This window comes from Pempheris klunzingeri, chromosome 9 (genome assembly GCF_042242105.1).
Source record: "Pempheris klunzingeri isolate RE-2024b chromosome 9, fPemKlu1.hap1, whole genome shotgun sequence".
NCBI lineage: Eukaryota > Metazoa > Chordata > Actinopteri > Acropomatiformes > Pempheridae > Pempheris > Pempheris klunzingeri.
This window is the reverse complement of record NC_092020.1, coordinates 14,631,943-14,653,188: the sequence shown is the minus strand read 5'-3', so window position 1 is coordinate 14,653,188 and position 21,246 is coordinate 14,631,943. Positions and strand designations below refer to the sequence as shown.

The 21,246-nt window shown below is 41.3% G+C and overlaps 1 protein-coding gene across 4 annotated transcripts in view; it reads right to left on the bottom strand.

Annotated features, from left to right (window-relative positions):
• Positions 1–314: 314 nt before the first annotated feature.
• ahnak (AHNAK nucleoprotein) overlaps positions 315–21,246 on the bottom strand; it is a 34,531-nt gene continuing 13,599 nt past the window's right edge. Inside the window, exons 6-8 of one of the 4 annotated variants that reach the window (XM_070836664.1) lie at positions 20,090–21,199; positions 19,643–19,647; positions 315–19,130 (exon numbers count right to left, since the gene is read on the bottom strand). In XM_070836664.1, the coding sequence (XP_070692765.1) occupies positions 1,304–19,130; positions 19,643–19,647; positions 20,090–21,199 (18,942 nt within the window). In that variant the 3' untranslated portion in view covers positions 315–1,303. Of the gene's footprint in view, positions 19,870–20,089; positions 21,200–21,246 lie in introns of those variants that run through there. The other 3 variants (XM_070836662.1, XM_070836661.1, XM_070836663.1) reach the window with 3 other exon arrangements.

Here is a 21,246-nt window from a genome sequence, read left to right as displayed (position 1 = left end):
CCAACTGTATGCCATGCTGTATGTACTGTATGAACATTGTGATAGAAAATACCTTATACATTTTTTTTATAAGTGAATTGATTCAGTTTGTATTCAGTGTTAGTCACTGTGCATCAGTGAGAAGTGTCTCAAAAATACAAATGATAATTAAAGTTGGATTAATTGATGGATGATTCCTAACGAGTATATCATAATCAAAAATAAGCAATAATAGCTTGGACTGAATCACTGTCATGTGGAAGAGTATATTGATACACTCAATCTATATCATATCATATGACACTGGCAAAAATTGATTTACGAAACCTTATAAATTCTATAAATCATATTTATTTAGTTTATTCGGCAGAATGCACACAAAAGAATAGACCCAAAGATTCGTGCTTTACCTCCATCAACTCTCAATCAACATAGATTGTGTTTGCAAACAAATGACAATAAAAGTGACTGTTTATTTGTTACATGTTTTATGTAATCATAAGCTGTGTGTACAAAGACAGAGTGACAGGTAATCAAGTGAATAAAATAGAGAGGATTGTAAAACAGGTAAAAATGAAAATGGCACAGGATTAAGAGGCAGACATGTTTAAAACAAATTAAGCAAATGCATATTTTTGGTAAATGGCACAGAATTTAATGGTGAATACATTTTCTTGGAAATGAATAGAAAAGTATTGACAGCACTTTAGAGAGTTGATAGTTTTCAAACAGTGATTGTCTTTGCAATTATGGTATATACAACACCATCACTCTTTAGAATGTGTTATGAAGGGCCAACTCTATGTTGCGTAAATATGCTTCTGCATTGCTTATATAATATCAAAGCTTAAAAATAAACAAATTTCATACATAAAAAACTGCTAACTGTTTATATATGTGTCTGGGTGTATAAACAACATATTCCTTCAGAGTAACTATTGTAACTATTTGTGCAATAGACCCCTGGATACCGCACCCGTTCATTAACAACATTCATCTAATAAAATGAAAATGAAAACCCCTGTAATAAACTACTGGTGAAAATTTGGTGAGGTGACATGTGTTCAATAAATCTGGACTATGTACAAAAAACAATATTTATTATTACAATACAAATTAATCTTATTTACAGTTTAAAGGGATTTTAAACAATCTCATCCATTCCTGTCTAATTACTGAAAAAGGAATTATTCGTAGTTGATACCATTGAGATGACTGTGTGCCTCCCCTAAGGTTTTAAAGAACTCAAGTCTGAAGAATTTGACATATTAGGAGAGGATATTTGGGTGTACATGAGAGAATTTAAATTTTCTCATAATCATAATCATTTTTTTGGTGAAACAGATAGTTCAAGTCTTGGGAACCTGAAACCACTTCTTGAACCACTGTCACTGCTGGAAGATGAAGACAATCTCGACTTTTTGGAGGGTAGAGAAACACCTGCACTTCCCTCCACTCCTGCTTCACTGTCCTCACCAAATGTCACTTCATATGAGCCTTTGGACTTTGAACCAAAACCTCCGAAGGTGCCAAACTTCAACTTGCCTTTCTTTCCTTTAACCTTGCCTCCTTGTAGGTCCAATGAAATGTCACCACCTTCAGCCTCTAAGTGACTTGAAGGAGAACTAACTGCAAGCCCTCCCTCATCACTCAGAGAAGAAGACCGATGCCTTGATTTCTTGAATAGATCCAGTGAGGCTGACTTGCCTTTAGTCGACACACTGAGTCCAGGATCACCCTCTAATTCTAATTTCCCACCCCTCAGCTCCCCACTATGTACACGTAGGTCTTTAGAGACCTTACTGCCTTTTCCACTCGCACTCAATTCAACTTCTGCTCCTTGAAGGTCACCTGCACTACTACCTTTTGCTTTTGATTTGCCAAAAAATTTTGGCATTTTTACCTTTACTTTGCCTTCACTGCGCCTCAGTTCTGGACTGGGAACCTCAATATTTTGTGAACTGACTTGGCAACTAACAGATGGAGACTGTATGTTCATGCCTCCACTAGCTGCAAGTTCTGATTCAACATTTCCTCTACCTTGTTGCCCTTCCAACTGAGGCAGAGCAATACCAAATTTTGGTACCTTCATTTTGGGAAATGTTACAGTACCCTCTGGGTAATGAAGGCCACCAGTTGCACTGCTCCCTGAAGCACTTTCACCAATCACTGTACTACCTTTCACATTTATTTTTTGGCCTTTATGGCCTGCAGACATGGTTATCTCATCTTGTCTGTTTAGCTTTGCATCAATATCAGGAGCAGACATGTTCACATTTGGCATTTTAATATTAGGAGTTTTTAATTTGACATCTGGCCCTTCCAAACTAACATTTGAAATGTCAATGCCAGAACCTTCAATGGCTGTGTTCAAACTAGCAGATGGCAAATCCACATCAGATGATTTCAGCCCCTCTGATAAAGATCCATCACCTTTCAATTTTGGTGATTTGATATCTAATTCCACATCAGGAAAGTGAAGCTTACCAAAAAGTGGCTTCTTTACCTTTGTTCCTTTGACATGGAGATTGGGTGTATCTACATCTAAGTTTACTGCTGGTGTAGTTATGTCAATGTCAGGTTTTTTTGCCTTTCCTTTTACTTTAGCAAGTTTAAATTTCCCCTTTTTCCCCTTTACACTTATATCAGCATCAGGGACTTCAAGACTTGCTTCAGTATCTGGGATGCCAACTTCTGTTTTGGAACCCTTTCCTCTAATACTGAACATGGGTGTTTTAGCCATGGATTCAGGCCCCTCCACTTCAGAAGATTTCATTCCAAACTTAGGACCTTTGAACTTGGGAAATGTAACACCTGTCTTTGCAGGATCAATAGACACACCTTCCATTGTGATGGTGGATACTGCAATGTTTGGAGCATTAGGACCTTTGATATCTCCTTCCAGTTTAGGCACTGATGCATCCATCTTTCCTTTGACTTTCGGCCCTTTCACATTGATATCCACCTCTGGACCTTTGATGTCAACATCAGGTGTTTTTATCTCTCCCCCTATCTTTGGAACGGACAAACCCACATCACCTTTGAGTTTGGAACCTGCCAAATTGAAATCCACATCTGGCATGGATATTTTCGGTCCTGAAATGGTGGGAAGTTTGAGTTTGGGTTCTTTGATTTTACCACTTGGACCTTCAATGTCAACCTCAGGTCCTTTGATATCCAGTTCAGGGCCTTTTATATCAACATCAGCTTTTGGAAGGTTGATATCACCTTCAACATGTGGACCTGTTACTCCAAATGATGGCATTTTGAATTTAGGCATTTTAAATCCTGCTTTATGGCCCTCAATGTCCATATCTGGTCCTTTAATGTCAACATCAGGTGCTTTCACATCAATGTTTGCTTTGGGAAGGTTTATGTCAACATCTGGACCTTCCGCTTTTGGACCTCTGAAGCCAAACGATGGCATTTGGATTTTAGGCATTTTAAATCCACCTTTGTGGCCTTCAATATCAACATCTGGTCCATCAATATTCACCTCCGGAGCTTTTATATCTCCTTCAATCCTTGGAATTGAAACATCTCCCTCGACTTTAGGACTTTTCAGCTTGATGTCAAAATCTGGCATCTTTGGTGCTTTTATGGCAGGTATCTTGACTTTGGGTCCTTTCATTTTTGCATCTGGTCCTTCAATGTCAATCTCTGGTCCTTTGATATCCAATTCAGGGGCTTCAGCATCAATATTTACTTTGGGAAGGTTTACATCAACTTCTGGACCCTCCACTTTTGGACCTCTGAAGCCAAACGATGGCATGTGGATTTTAGGCATTTTAAATCCACCTTTGTGGCCCTCAATGTCAACATCTGGTCCTTCAATGTCCACCTCTGGAGATTTTATATCTCCTTCCATCTTTGGAAGTGAAACATCGACATCTCCCTCAACTTTAGGACCTTTCAGCTTCATGTCAAAATCTGGCATTTTAGGTCCTTTTATGGTTGGCATCTTGATTTTGGGTCCTTTGATTTTTGCATCAGGTCTGTCAATGTCAACTTCTGGTCCTTCAATGTCCACGTCAGGTGCTTTCACATCAATGTTGGCTTTTGGAAGTTTGATATCGACATCTGGACCTTCAAGTTTTGGACCTTTAAAGCCAAATGATGGCATTTTAATTTCAGGCATTTTAAATCCACCCTTTTTCCCTTCAATATCCACTTCGGGACCTTTAATGTCAACATCAAGTGTTTTTATGTCTCCCTCTATCTTTGGAGCAGACACATCAACATCACCTTTGAGCTTGGGACCTCTCAGATTGAAATCCACATCTGGCATGGAAAGTTTCGGTCCTGAAATGGTAGGCAGGTGGAGTTTCGGTCCTTTGATTTTACCACTGGGACTGTCAATATCAACCTCAGGTCCTTTGATATCCACTTCAGGGCCTTTTATATCAACATCTGCTTTCGGCAGGTTGACATCAACTTCTGGCCCTTCAACGTGTGGACCTCTCACTCCAAATGATGGCATTTTGAATTTAGGCATTTTAATTCCACCTTTTGGACCTTCAATGTCAACCTCAGGTGTATCTATGTCTCCTTCAATCTTTGGGGCGGACAGGTCCACATCTCCTTTGAGTTTGGGACCTTTCAGATTTAAATCAATGTCTGGCATGGAAATGTTAGGTCCCGAGATATTTGGCATCTTGAATTTTGACCCCTTAATCTTGCCACTAGGACTGTCAATGGCAGCGTCTGGACATTTGATGTCCAATTCAGGAGCTTTAATATCAATGTCAGCTTTAGGAATGCTGACATCAACTTCTGGCCCTTCAATTTTTGGACCTTTCACACCAAAGGAAGGCACTTTAAACTTAGGCATTTTAAATCCTCCTTTGTCGCCCTCGATATCAACATCTGGTCCTTCAATGTCCACTTTAGGAGCTTTTAAGTCACCCTCAATCTCTGGAACTGACATGTCTCCCTTTATCCTTGGTCCTTTCAGATTGATATCCCAGCCTGGCATCTTGGGTCCCGATATTGATGGCATTTTGAATTTAGGCATTTCAAATCCACCTTTTGGACCTTCAATATCCACCTCTGGACCTTTGATGTCAACATCAGGTGTTTTTACCTCTCCCTCTATCTTTGGAGTGGACACATCCACATCACCTTTAAGTTTGGGACCTGTTAAATTGAAATCCACATCTGGCATGGATATTTTTGGTCCTGAAATGGTTGGAAGGTTGAATTTCGGTCCTTTGATTTTACCACTTGGACTTTCAATGTCAACCTCAGGTCCTTTGATATCCAGTTCAGGGCCTTTTATATCAGCTTTCGGTAGGTTGGCATGAACTTCTGGCCCTTCAACATGTGGACCAGTTACTCCAAATGATGGCATTTTGAATTTAGGCATTTTAAATCCAGCTTTGTGGCCCTCCATGTCCAAATCTGTTCCTTTAATGTCAACATCAGGAGATTTTACATGAATGTTTGCTTTGGGAAGGTTTATGTCAACATCTGGACCTTCTGCTTTTGGACCTCTGAAGCCAAACGATGGCATTTGGATTTTAGGCATTTTAAATCCTCCTTTGTGACCCTCAAGGTCAATATTTGGTCCTTCAATATCCACCTCTGGAGATTTTATATCTCCTTCCATCTTTGGTAGTGACACATCCACATCTCCCTCGACTTTAGGACCTTTCAGCTTCATGTCAAAATCTGGCATCTTAGGTCCTTTTATGGCCGGCATCTTGATTTTGGGCCCTTTGATTTTTGCATCAGGTCCTTCAATGTTGACCTCTGGTCCTTTGATATCCAATTCAGGGGCTTTAACATCAATGCCTGCTTTGGGAAGGTTTACATCAACATCTGGACCCTCCACCTCTGGACCTTTGAAGCGAAATGATGGCATTTTGATTTTAGGTATTTCAAATCTACCTTTTGGACCTTCAGTGTCAACCTCTGGACTCTTGATGTCAATAACAGGTGTTTTTATGTCTCCCTCTAACTTTGGAGCGGACACATCCACATCACCTTTGAGTTTGGGACCTCTCAGATTGAAATCCACATCTGGCATGGAAAGTTTCGGTCCTGAAATGGTTGGAAGGTGGAGTTTCGGCCCTTTGATTTTACCACTGGGACTGTCAATGTCAACCTCAGGTCCTTTGATATCCAGTTCAGGGCCTTTTATATCAACATCAGCTTTCGGCAGGTTGACATCAACTTCTGGCCCTTCAACATGTGGACCTCTCACTCCAAATGATGGCATTTTGAATTTAGGCATTTTAATTCCACCTTTTGGACCTTCAAAATCAACCTCTGGACCTTTGATGTCAACCTCAGGTGTTTTTATGTCTCCTTCAATCCTTGGGGCGGACAGGTCCATATCTCCTTTGAGTTTGGGACCTTTCAGATTGAAATCAATGTCTGGCATGGAAATGTTAGGTCCCGAGATATTTGGCATCTTGAATTTTGATCCCTTAATCTTGCCACTAGGACTGTCAATGGCAGCATCTGGACCTTTGATGTCCAATTCAGGAGCTTTGATATCAATGTCAGCTTTAGGAAGGCTGATATCAACATCTGGCCCTTCGATTTTTGGACCTTTCACTCCAAAGGATGGCACTTTAAACTTAGGCATTTTAAATCCTCCTTTGTGGCCCTCAATATCCATATCTGGAACGTCAATGTCCACTTTAGGAGCTTTGATATCTCCTTCAATCTTTGGCAGTGAAACATCGACATCTCCCTCAACTTTAGGACCTTTCAGCTTCATGTCAAAATCTGGCATTTTAGGTCCTTTTATGGTTGGCATCTTGATTTTGGGTCCTTTGATTTTTGCATCAGGTCTGTCAATGTCAACCTCTGGTCCTTCAATGTCCACATCAGGTGCTTTCACATCAATGTTGGCTTTTGGAAGTTTGATATCAACATTTGGACCCTCCACCTCTGGACCTTTGAAGTGAAATGATGGCATTTTGATTTTAGGTATTTCAAATCCACCTTTTGGACCTTCAATGCCAACCTCTGGACTTTTGATGCGAATTTCAGGTGTTTTTATGTCTCCCTCTAGCTTTGGAGCTGACACATCAACATCACCTTTGAGTTTGGGACCTCTCAGATTGAAATCCACATCTGGCATGGAAAGTTTCGGTCCCGAAATGGTTGGAAGGTTGAATTTCGGTCCTTTGATTTTTCCACTTGGACTTTCAATGTCAATCTCAGGTCCTTTGATATCCAGTTCAGGGCCTTTTATATCAACATCAGCTTTCGGTAGGTTGGCATGAACTTCTGGCCCTTCAACATGTGGACCCGTCACTCCAAATGATGGCATTTTGAATTTAGGCATTTTAAATCCTCCTTTTGGACCTTCAAAATCAACCTCTGGACCTTTGATGTCAACCTCAGGTGTTTTTATGTCTCCTTCAATCCTTGGGGCGGACAGGTCCACATCTCCTTTGAGTTTGGGACTTTTCAGATTGAAATCAATGTCTGGCATGGAAATGTTAGGTCCCGAGATATTTGGCATCTTGAATTTTGGTCCCCTTATCTTACCACTAGGACTGTCAATGGCAGCACCTGGACCTTCAATGTCCAATTCAGGAGCTTTAATATCAATGTCAGCTTTAGGAATGCTGACATCAACTTCAGGCCCTTCAATTTTTGGACCTTTCACCCCAAAGGATGGCACTTTAAACTTAGGCATTTTAAATCCTCCTTTGTGGCCCTCAATATCAACATCTGGTCCTTCAATGTCCACTTTAGGAGCTTTTATGTCACCCTCAATCTCTGGAACTGACACATCTCCCTTTATCCGTGGTCCTTTCAGATTGATATCCCAGTCTGGCATCTTGGGTCCCGATATTGATGGCATTTTGAATTTAGGCATTTCAAATCCACCTTTCGGACCTTCAATATCCACCTCTGGGCCTTTAATGTCAACATCAGGTGTTTTTACCTCTCCCTCTATCTTTGGAGTGGACACATCCACACCACCTTTAAGTTTGGGACCTGTTAAATTGAAATCCAAATCAGGCATGGAAAGTTTCGGTCCCGAAATGGTTGGAAGGTTGAATTTCGGTCCTTTGATTTTTCCACTTGGACTTTCAATGTCAACCTCAGGTCCTTTGATATCCAGTTCAGGGCCTTTTATATCAACATCAGCTTTTGGTAGGTTGGCATGAACTTCTGGCCCTTCAACATGTGGACCTGTCACTCCAAATGATGGCATTTTGAATTTAGGCATTTTAAATCCTCCTTTGTGGCCCTCAATGTCCACCTCTGGTCCTTCAATGTCAACGTCTGGTGATTTCATATCAATGTTTGCTTTGGGAAGGTTTATGTCAACATCTGGACCTTCCACTTTTGGACCTTTGAAGCCAAATGATGGCATTTGGATTTTAGGCATCTTAAATCTTCCTTTTTGGCCCTCGATATCAACATCTGGTCCTTCAATATCCACTTTTGGAGCTTTAATGTCACCCTCAATCTCTGGAACTGACACATCTCCCTTTATCCTTGGTCCTTTCAGATTGATATCCCAGTCTGGCATCTTGGGTCCCGATATTGATGGCATTTTGAATTTAGGCATTTCAAATCCACCTTTCGGACCTTCAATATCAACCTCTGGACCTTTAATGTCAACATCAGGTGTTTTTATCTCTCCCTCTATCTTTGGAGTGGACACATCCACATCACCTTTAAGTTTGGGACCTGTTAAATTGAAATCCACATCTGGCATGGATATTTTCGGTCCCGAAATGGTTGGAAGGTTGAATTTCGGTCCTTTGATTTTACCACTTGGACTTTCAATGTCAACCTCAGGTCCTTTGATATCCAGTTCAGGGCCTTTTATATCAACATTAGCTTTCGGGAGGTTGGCATGAACTTCTGGCCCTTCAACATGTGGACCTGTCACTCCAAATGATGGCATTTTGAATTTAGGCATTTTAAATCCTCCTTTGTGGCCCTCAATGTCCACCTCTGGTCCTTCAATGTCAACGTCTGGTGATTTCATATCAATGTTTGCTTTGGGAAGGTTTATATCAACATCTGGACCTTCCACTTTTGGACCTTTGAAGCCAAATGATGGCATTTGGATTTTAGGCATCTTAAATCTTCCTTTTTGGCCCTCGATATCAACATCTGGTCCTTCAATATCCACTTTTGGAGCTTTAATGTCACCCTCAATCTCTGGAACTGACACATCTCCCTTTATCCTTGGTCCTTTCAGATTGATATCCCAGTCTGGCATCTTGGGTCCCGATATTGATGGCATTTTGAATTTAGGCATTTCAAATCCACCTTTCGGACCTTCAATATCAACCTCTAGACCTTTAATGTCAACATCAGGTGTTTTTATCTCTCCCTCTATCTTTGGAGTGGACACATCCACATCACCTTTAAGTTTGGGACCTGTCAAATTGAAATCCACATCTGGCATGGATATTTTTGGTCCCGAAATGGTTGGAAGGTTGAATTTCGGTCCTTTGATTTTACCACTTGGACTTTCAATATCCACCTCAGGTCCTTTAATATCCAGTTCAGGGCCTTTTATATCAACATCTGCTTTTGGTAGGTTGACATCAACTTCTGGTCCTTCAACATGTGGACCTGTCATTCCAAATGATGGCATTTTGAACTTAGGCATTTTGAATCCTCCTTTGTTGCCCTCTATGTCCACCTCTGGTCCTTCCATATCAAAGTCTGGTGATTTCATTTCAATGTTTGCTTTGGGAAGGTTTATATCAACATCTGGACCTTCCACTTTTGGACCTCTGAAGCCAAATGATGGCATTTGGATTTTAGGCATCTTAAATCTTCCTTTGTGACCCTCAATGCCAACATCTGGTCCTTCAATATCCACCTCTGGAGCTTTTATATCTCCTTCAATCTGTGGAAGTGAAACATCCACGTCTCCCTCAGCTTTAGGACCTTTTAGCTTGAAGTCAAAATCTGGCATCTTTGGTCCTTTTATGGCCGGCATCTTGATTTTGGGCCCTTTGATTTTTGCATCAGGTCCTTCAATGTTGACCTCTGGTCCTGTGATATTCAATTCAGGGGCCTTAACATCAGTGCTTGCTTTGGGAAGGTTTACATCAACATCTGGACCCTCCACCTCTGGACCTTTGATGTGAAATGACGGCATTTTGATTTTAGGTATTTCAAATCTGGAGTCAATTTCAGGTGATTTTATGTCTCCCTCTATCTTTGGAGCGGGCACATCCATGTCGCCTTTGAGTTTGGGGCCTTTCAGATTGAAATCCACATCTGGCATGGAAAGTTTCGGTCCTGAGATGGTTGGTAGGTTGAATTTCGGTCCTTTGATTTTACCACTTGGACTTTCAATGTCAAACTCCGGTCCTTTGATATCCAATTCAGGGGCTTTAACATCAATGTTTGCTTTGGGGAGGTTTATATCAACATCTGGACCCTCCACTTTTGGACCTCTGAAGCCAAATGATGGCATTTTGATTGTAGGCATTTCAAATCCACCTTTTGAACCTTCAATATCAATCGCTGGACCTTTCATGTCAATTTCAGGTGTTTTTACATCTCCTTCAATCTTTGGAGCAGACATGTCTGCATCACCTTTAACTTTGGGACCTCGAAGATTGAAATCCACATCTGGCATAGACAGTTTTGGTCCTGAAATATTTGGCATTTTAGGTTTTGATCCTTTGATTTTGCCATCTGGACTCTCAAGTTTGACATCTGGTCCTTCAATGTTAACATTTGGAGTCTTTATTTCAGTGTCGCCTTTGGGAAGATTAATGTCAACATCTGGGATGTCAACCTTTGGGCTTTTGAAACCAAATTTTGGCATCTTGAATTTTGATCCTTTAGTTTTTGGACCACTCAATCCTAGGTCAAGATCAAGACCTTCAGAGCTACCAGCTGTCCCTTTGATGCTGATGTCCCCTTTTACCAGTTTGACATCAGTTTCTGGGGCCTTTATCTTTGGACCCTTAATTCCAAACTTTGGCATTTTAAACTTTTTCTTTGTGCCAATTTCTGGAACATCAACTGTGACATCTGGTCCCCCCAATTCAGCTTTTGGCAAGTGAACATCCCCTTTCAAATCACCCTTCATCTGTGGCCCCTTAAGATTAATGTCAACATCTGGCAATGATATTTTTGGTCCAGATATTTTTGGGAACTTAATCTTTGGCCCACTATGTTGTCCCTCTGGAGATTCAACGTTAACATCCGGACCTTTAATTTCCAACTCTGGTGTTTTTATGTCTCCTTCAATGCTTGGTCGTGATACATCTCCCTTCATGCTGGGTCCTTTCAGATTGATGTCCCAGTCTGGCATTTTAGGTCCTTTTATGGTAGGCATCTTGATTTTGGGCCCTTTGACTTTTGCATCAGGTCCTTCAATGTCAACCTCTAGTCCTTCAATGTCCACATCAGGTGCTTTCACATCAATGTTAGCTTTTGGAAGGGTAATATCGACATCTGGACCTTCAAGCTTTGGACCTTTGAAGCCAAACGATGGCATTTTGATTTCAGGCATTTTAAAACCACCCTTTTGCCCTTCAATGTCAACCTCTGGACATTTGATTTCAACTTCAGGAGATTTGATGTCTCCCTCTATCTTTGGAGCTGACAGATCCACATCACCTTTGACTTTGGAACCTCCCAAATTGAAATCGACATCTGGCATGGAAAGTTTCGGCCCTGATATGGTTGGCATGTGGAATTTTGGTCCTTTGAGTTTTGCATCCGGCCTTTCAATGTCAACTTCTGGTCCTTTAATGTCAATGTGAGGTGCTTTCACATCAATATTTGTTTTGGGAATGTTTACATCAACATCTGGACCTTCCACTTTTGGACCTCTGAAGCCAAATGATGGCATTTGGATTTTAGGCATTTTAAATCCTCCTTTGTGACCCTCAATATCAACATCTGGTCCTTCAATGTCCACCCCTGGAGCTTTTATATCTCCTTCAATCTTTGGAAGTGAAACATCCACATCTCCCTCGACTTTAGGACCTTTCAGCTTCATGTCAAAATCTGGCATTTTAGGCCCTTTAATGGTCGGCATCTTGATTTTGGGCCCTTTGATTTTTGCATCAGGTCCTTCAATGTCAATCTCTGGTCCTTTGATATCCAATTCAGGGGTTTTGACATCAATGCTTGCTTTGGGAATGTTTACATCAACATCTGGACCTTCCACTTTTGGACCTCTGAAGCCAAATGATGGCATTTGGATTTTAGGCATTTTAAATCCTCCTTTGTGACCCTCAATATCAACATCTGGTCCTTCAATATCCACCCCTGGAGCTTTTATATCTCCTTCAATCTTTGGAAGTGAAACATCCACATCTCCCTCGACTTTAGGACCTTTCAGCTTCATGTCAAAATCTGGCATTTTAGGCCCTTTAATGGTCGGCATCTTGATTTTGGGCCCTTTGATTTTTGCATCAGGTCCTTCAATGTCAATCTCTGGTCCTTTGATATCCAATTCAGGGGCTTTGACATCAATGCTTGCTTTGGGAATGTTTACATCAACATCTGGACCTTCCACTTTTGGACCTCTGAAGCCAAATGATGGCATTTGGATTTTAGGCATTTTAAATCCTCCTTTGTGACCCTCAATATCAACATCTGGTCCTTCAATATCCACCCCTGGAGCTTTTATATCTCCTTCAATCTTTGGAAGTGAAACATCCACATCTCCCTCGACTTTAGGACCTTTCAGCTTCATGTCAAAATCTGGCATTTTAGGCCCTTTAATGGTCGGCATCTTGATTTTGGGCCCTTTGATTTTTGCATCAGGTCCTTCAATGTCAACCTCTGGTCCTTTGATATCCAATTCAGGGGCTTTGACATCAATGCTTGCTTTGGGAAGGTTTATATCAACATCTGGACCTTCTACTTTTGGAACTTTGACGCCAAATGTTGGCATTCTGAATTTAGGCATTTTAAATCCACCTTTTGGGCCCTCAATATCAACATCTGGTCCTTCAATGTCCACTTCTGGAGATTTTATATCTCCTTCCATCTTTGGAAGTGAAGCATCCACATCTCCCTCAACTTTCGGACCTTTCAGCTTCATGTCAAAATCTGGCATTTTAGGTCCTTTTATGGTCGGCATCTTGATTTTGGGTCCTTTGATTTTTGCATCAGGTCCTTCAATGTCAATCTCTGGTCCTTTAATGTCCACGTCAGGTGCTTTCACATCAATATTAGCTTTTGGAAGTTTCATATCAACATCTGGACCTTCAAGCTTTGGACCTTTAAAGCCAAATGATGGCATTTTGATTTCAGGCATTTTAAAACCACCTTTTTGCCCTTCAATTTCAATCTCTGGGCCTTTCATTGCGATTTCAGGTGTTTTTATGTCTCCCTCTATCTTTGGAGCTGACAGGTCCACATCACCTTTGACTTTGGAACCTCCCAGATTGAAATCGACATCTGGCATGGAAAGTTTCGGTCCTGATATGGTTGGCATGTGGAATTTCGGTCCTTTGAGTTTTGCATCCGGCCTTTCAATGTTAACTTGTGGTCCTTTTATGTCAACATCAGGTGCTTTCACATCAATATTTGTTTTAGGAATGTTTATATCAACATCTGGACCTTCCACTTTTGGACCTCTGAGGCCAAATGATGGCATTTGGATTTTAGGCATTTTAAATCCTCCTTTGTGACCCTCAATGTCAACATCTGGTCCTTCAATATCTACCTCTGGAGCTTTTATATCTCCTTCAATCTTTGGAAGAGAAACATCCACATCTCCTTCGACTTTAGGACCTTTCAGCTTCATGTCAAAATCTGGCATTTTAGGTCCTTTTATGGTCGGCATCTTGATTTTGGGTCCTTTGATTTTTGCATCTGGTCCTTCAATGTCAGCCTCTGGTCCTTTAATGTCCACATCAGGTGCCTTCACATCAATATTAGCTTTGGGAAGGTTTATATCAACATCTGGACCTTCCACTTTTGGAACTTTAACGCCAAATGTTGGCATTCTGAATTTAGGCATTTTAAATCCACCTTTGTGGCCCTCAATATCAACATCTGGTCCTTCAATATCTACCTCTGGAGCTTTTATATCTCCTTCAATCTTTGGAAGAGAAACATCCACATCTCCCTCGACTTTAGGACCTTTCAGCTTCATGTCAAAATCTGGCATTTTAGGCCCTTTAATGGTCGGCATCTTGATTTTGGGCCCTTTGATTTTTGCATCAGGTCCTTCAATGTCAACCTCTGGTCCTTTGATATCCACATCAGGTGCTTTCACATCAATATTAGCTTTTGGAAGTTTAATATCAACATCTGGACCTTCAAGCTTTGGACCTCTGAAGCCAAATGATGGCATTTTGATTTCAGGCATTTTGAAACCACCCTTTTGCTCTTCAATGTCAACTTCTGAACCTTGAATTTTGATTTCAGGTGTTTTTATGTCTCCCTCTATCTTTGGTGCGGACAGATCCACATCGCCTTTGACTTTGGAACCTCCCAAATTGAAATCGACATCTGGCATGGAAAGTTTCGGCCCTGATATGGTTGGCATGTGGAATTTAGGTCCTTTGAGTTTTGCATCCGGCCTTTCAATGTCAACTTCTGGTCCTTTAATGTCAATGTGAGGTGCTTTCACATCAATATTTGTTTTGGGAATGTTTACATCAACATCTGGACCTTCCACTTTTGGACCTCTGAAGCCAAATGATGGCATTTGGATTTTAGGCATTTTAAATCCTCCTTTGTGACCCTCAATATCAACATCTGGTCCTTCAATATCCACCCCTGGAGCTTTTATATCTCCTTCAATCTTTGGAAGTGAAACATCCACATCTCCCTCGACTTTAGGACCTTTCAGCTTCATGTCAAAATCTGGCATTTTAGGCCCTTTAATGGTCGGCATCTTGATTTTGGGCCCTTTGATTTTTGCATCAGGTCCTTCAATGTCAACCTCTGGTCCTTTGATATTCAATTCAGGGGCTTTGACATCAATGCTTGCTTTGGGAAGGTTTATATCAACATCTGGACCTTCCACTTTTGGACCTCTGAAGCCAAATGATGGCAGTTGGATATTTGGCATTTTAAATCCTCCTTTGTGGCCCTCAATGTCAACATCTGGTCCTTCAATGTCCACCCCTGGAGCTTTTATATCTCCTTCAATCTTTGGAAGTGAAACATCCACATCTCCCTCAACTTTAGGACCTTTCAGCTTCATGTCCAAATCTGGCATTTTAGGCCCTTTAATGGTCGGCATCTTGATTTTGGGCCCTTTGATTTTTGCATCAGGTCCTTCAATGTCAATCTCTGGTCCTTCAATGTCCACATCAGGTGCTTTCACATCAATATTAGCTTTTGGAAGTTTAATATCAACATCTGGACCTTCAAGCTTTGGACGTTTAAAGCCAAATGATGGCATTTTGATTTCAGGCATTTTAAATCCACCCTTTTGCATGTCAATGTCAACCTCTGGACTTTTCATTTCAATTTCAGGTGATTTGATGTCTCCCTCTATCTTTGGAACTGACAGGTCCACATCACCTTTGAGTTTGGAACCTCCCAGATTGAAATCGACATCTGGCATGGAAAGTTTCGGTCCTGATATGGTTGGCATGTGGAATTTGGGTCCTTTGAGTTTTGCATCCGGCCTTTCAATGTCAACCTCTGCTCCTTTAATATCAACGCCAGGTGCTTTCACATTGATATTAGCCTTGGGAAGGTTTACATCAACATCTGGACCCTCCAATTTTGGACCTCTGGAGCCAAATGATGGCATTTGGATTTTAGGCATTTTAAATCCTCCTTTGTGGCCCTCAATATCAACATCTGGTCCTTCAATGTCCACCTCTGGAGCTTTTATATCTCCTTCGATCTTTGGTAGTGAAACATCCACATCTCCCTCAACTTTAGGACTTTTCAGTTTCATGTCAAAATCTGGCATCTTTGGCCCTTTTATGGTCGGCATCTTGATTTTGGGCCCTTTGATTTTTGCATCAGGTCCTTCAATGTCAACCTCTGGTCCTTTAATGTCCACGTCAGGTGCTTTCACATCAATGTTAGCTTTGGGAAGGTTTATGTCAACATCTGGACCTTCCACTTTTGGAACTTTGACGCCAAATGATGGCATTCTGAATTTAGGCATTTTAAATCCACCTTTGGGGCCCTCAATGTCAACATCTGGTCCTTCAATGTCCACCTCTGGAGATTTTATATCTCCCGCAATCTTTGGAAGTGAAACATTCACATCCCCCTCAACTTTAGGACCTTTCAGCTTCATGTCAAAATCTGGCATTTTAGGTCCTTTTATGGTTGGCATCTTGATTTTGGGTCCTTTGATTTTTGCATCAGGTCTGTCAATGTCAACTTCTGGTCCTTCAATGTCCACGTCAGGTGCTTTCACATCAATATTAGCTTTTGGAAGTTTGATATCGACATCTGGACCTTCAAGCTTTGAACCTTTATAGCCAAATGATGGAATTTTGATTTCAGGTACTTTAAATCCACCCTTTTGCCCTTCAATATCCACCTCTGGACCTTTAATGTCAACATCAGGTGTTTTTACTTGTCCCTCTAACTTTGGAGTGGAAAGATCCACATCACCTTTAAGTTTGGGACCTGCCAGATTGAAATCCACATCTGGCATGGATATTTTCGGTCCTGAAATGGTTGGAAGGTTGAATTTCGGTCCTTTGATTTTACCACCTGGACCTTCAATGTCCACCTCAGGTCCTTTGATATCCAGGTCAGGTCCTTTTATATCAACATCTGCTTTTGGTAGGTTGACATCAACTTCTGGCCCTTCAACATGTGGACCTGTCAATCCAAAAGATGGCATTTTGAATTTAGGCATTTTAATTCCTCTTTTGTAGCCCTCAGTGTCAACCTCTGGCCCTTCAATGTCAACATCAGGTGCTTTTACATCAATGTTTGCTTTGGGAAGGTTTATATCAACCTCTGGACCCTCCACTTTTGGACCTCTGAGGCCAAATGATGGCATTTGAATTTTAGGCATTTTAAATCCTCCTCTCTGACCCTCAATGTCAACATCTGGTCCTTCAATGTCCACCTCTGGAGATTTTATATCTCCTTCAATCTTTGGTAGTGACACATCCACATCTCCCCCGACTTTAGGGCCTTTCAGCTTCATGTCAAAATCTGGCATCTTTGGTCCTTTTATGGTGGGCATCTTGATTTTGGGTTCTTTGATTTTTGCATCAGGTCCTTCAATGTCAACCTCTGGTCCTTCAATGTCCACACTAGGTGCTTTCACATCAACACTTGCTTTGGGAAGGTTTATATCAACATCTGGACCTTCCACTTTTGGAACTTTGATGCCAAATGATGGCATTCTAAATTTAGGCATTTTAAATCCACCTTTGAGACCCTCAATGTCAACATCTGGTCCTTCAATGTCCATCTCAGGAGCTTTTATATCTCCTTCCATCTTTGGTAGTGACACATCCACATCTCCCTCGTATTGAGGACCTTTCAGCTTCATGTCAAAATCTGGTATCTTAGGTCCTTTTATGGTCGGCATCTTGATTTTGGGCCCTTTGATTTCTGCATCAGGTCCTTCAATGTCAAACTCTGGTCCTTTAATGTCCACGTCAGGTGCTTTCACATCGATATTAGCTTTTGGAAGTTTAACATTGACATCTGGACCTTCAACCTTTGAACTTTTAAAGCCAAGTGATGGCATTTTAATTTCAGGCATTTTAAATCCACCCTTTTGCCCTTCAATGTCAACTTCTGGACCCTTGACTTCGATTTGAGGTGTTTTTATATCACCCTCTATCTTTGCAGCTGACAAATCCACATCACCTTTGACTTTGGAACCTCCCAGATTGAAATCGACATCTGGCATGGAAAGTTTTGGTCCTGATATGGTTGGCATGTGGAATTTGGGTCCTTTGAGTTTTGCATCTGGCCTTTCAATGTCAACTTCTGCTCCTTTAATGTCAATGTCAGGTGCTTTCACATCGATAGTAGCCTTGGGAATGTTTATATCAACATCTGGGCTTTCCACTTTTGGACCTCTGAGACCAAATGATGGCATTTGTATTTTAGGCATTTTAAATCTTCCTTTTTGGCCCTCAATATCAACATCCGGTCCTTCAATATCTACCTCTGGAGTTTTTATATCTCCTTCGATCTTTGGAACTGAAACATCCATGTCTCTCTCAAATTTAGGACCTTTTAGCTTGATGTCAAGATCAGTCATCTTTGGTGCTTTTATGGCAGGTATCTTGACTTTGGGTCCTTTCATTTTTGCATCAGGTCCTTCAGTGTTAATCTCTGGTCCTTTGATATCCAATTCAGTAGCTACAATGCTTGCTTTGGGAAGATTTACATCAACATCTGGACCCTCCACCTCTGGACCTTTGAAACGAAATGATGGCATTTTGATTTTAGGGATTTCAAATCCACCTTTTGGACCTTTAGTATCAAACTCTGGATCCTTGATGTCAATTTCAGGTATTTTTATGTCTCCCTCTATCTTTTGAGCTGACACATCCATGTCACCTTTGAGTTTGGGACCTCTCAGATTAAAGTCAACATCTGGCATGGACACGTTTGGACCTGAGATGGTTGGTAGGTTTAGTTTGGGTCCTTTGATTTTTGCATCCGGTCCTTCAATGTCAGCCTCTGGTGCTTTGATGTCAACATAAGGTGCTTTCACATCAATATTTGCTTTGGGAAGGTTTTTATCAACATCTGGACCTTCCACTTTTGGACCTCTGAAGCCAAATGATGGCATTTGGATATTTGGCATTTTAAATCCACCTTTGTGGCCCTTAATGTCAACATCTGGTCCTTCAATATCCACCTCCGGAACTTTTATATCTCCTTCAATCTTTGGAATTGAAACATCCACATTTCTCTCTATGTTAGAGCCTTTTATCTTGACATCACAATCTGGCATCTTAGGTACTGTTATGGCTGGCATCTTGACTTTGGTTCCTTTAACATTTGCTTCACTGCTTGCAATTTCAATCTCTGGAGTTTCAATGTCAATGTCAGGTGCTCTCACATCGATGTTAACTTTGGGAAAGTTTTTGTCAACATCAGGTCCCTCCGCTTTTGAACCTTTAATATCAACATTTGGACTTTCTAGGTTGATTCCGGGTATTTTTATGCCTCTCTCTCTCTTTTGAGTCGACACATCTACATCACCTTTGAGTTTAGTACTTTTCAGTCTGTTATCTACATTTGGTAAGGACACCTTTGGCCCTGAACTGGATGGCATATTGAATTTCGATCCTTTTATATTACCACTACTCTCAATGTCAACATCTACCCCTTTCACATCCACTTCAGGAGCTTTAATTCCAAATGATGGAATTGGAACTGTAGGCCTTTTAAAGCCACTTTTACGCCCCTCAGTATCAACATCTGGTCCTTCAAGTCCTTCAGTCTTTGGAGCTTTAACGTCAAGTCCAGGTTTTTTGACATTAATTTCACCTTTGGCAAGGTTGAGATCCATATCTGGGCCCTTGACCTTTGGACCAAATGATGACATTTTGATTTTTGGAACTTCAACGCCACCATTTGTCCCTTTGATATCCACCTGTGGAGCTTTGATGTCAATTTTGGGTGCTGTTGTATCTCCTTTAATCTTTGGAACAGATACAGCCACATCTGCTTTAATGTCAACCTTAGGTGCCTTGACATCAACTTTGGTTTTGTTGAATTTTATATCGACATCTGGAGCTTCCACCGTAGGACCTGTTAAGTCAAACCCATGTACATGTCCTTCAGTGTCACTGGTCCCAGATGATGGTATCTTTATCTGAGGCCTTTTGAAATCCACTTCTTTCCTCTCAGTATTTATAGTTGGACCTTTAATGTCTACTTTGGGTGCCTTTATTTCTATCTCAGTCTTCGGTACTGTTGCATCAAGATTTCCCTCAGCCTTTGAACCGTTTAGGTTTAGATCTGTATCTGGCCCAGTTAAAGATGTCATTTTAGCCTTAGAGACTTCCATTTGATATTTGCTATCACTCTTTGGTACTCTTTGGACAACTGGTCCTTCAATGTTAGCACTAGGACCTTTGATCTGTATATCTGTCCTTTTGTTGACTAAGTCTGGTTTTTGCACCTCTTCCTGTGTCACAGGTACTGACATATCTGCATCAGCACTGAGTTTAACTTCAACACTAGTTCCCTCCTTCTTGATTCCTTTCATTCCAAACACAGGCACATTGATTGTTGACATTTTTATGCCATTCACAGTGTCCTCAGTTTCATAGCCTGGAACATCAGTGTCAACTCCAGCTGCTTTCATTCCCCCCTTTTGGCTTGGCATGTTAACGTCAACCTCACCTTTCAGTTTTGAACCTGTAAGGTTGATATCCAAGCCTGCTGTTGAAATCTTGCTTGGCACTGAGGAATATCCTGAAGTCACATTGCTAACTGTTATTGCTGATCCTCCTATCCTGCCACCTCTAAATTCAGTATCAATACCACTGGAACCTCTACCAAATTTGACATTTGGAGTATCAATACTGCCTGATCCCTTTGCATGTGGGTGAGTGATGGTAAATTCAGACATCACTGTCCTGTCACCTAAACTGGTGTCAATACTTCCCTCCTGTGTTTTATCCATGGGTGAAGTTGAAATCTGCATGGTTTTTCCTGGTAAAGACAAGCTAATTGTCCCTCCACTCTCATCAGTTGGGGGTACCTCTGTGCCCTCAATGCCACCTATAGTAGCATGCCTGCTACCGATGTTTGTGCTGTCTCTTAATGATATGCTTGTTTTAGGCACCTGAATGTTTCCATCCCCTTGCTCTCCACTCCCTCTTGAGATCTCAAAGCCTCCCTCGCCTTTACCTTCTGTTACTGCAAAGTTAGACCCTTTAAATCTGAGACCTGTACCTCTTTCTCTTTCTACCTCTCTAATTGTTGTGGTCTGGACTCCCCCAGTGCCCCAGTGTGTCTCTGTCAAGCTAACTTTTGGTCCAGTGTGAAAGACATCACTTGACTCAAAAATTCCCTCTTGTGCTCCCATTTTACCTGAAGGGCTGCCATGTGAGGTTCTGAAACGAGGAGAGCCATCTCCAGGTTCATGCCTTAGCCCCTTGAACTCTGGGCTTGAAAGTTCAACTTGCTCACTTATGCCACTTGGCATATCCACAGTGTAGGTAGTGATGCGGCGGGTGATGGTGGTGATTGTGCTGCCATCGCTGCTTGTGCTGCTATGCCGCTCTGTGCGAACATCTACTCCCTCTGCAAGGTCTTCAGACTTCAGCCTTGGTTTAATCTTTTTTGTGTATATTCTCTTATAGTCTTCATCATCCCCACTCTGTTGACAGAAAAACACAAGAAGACATACAACTCAAAATGTTATTA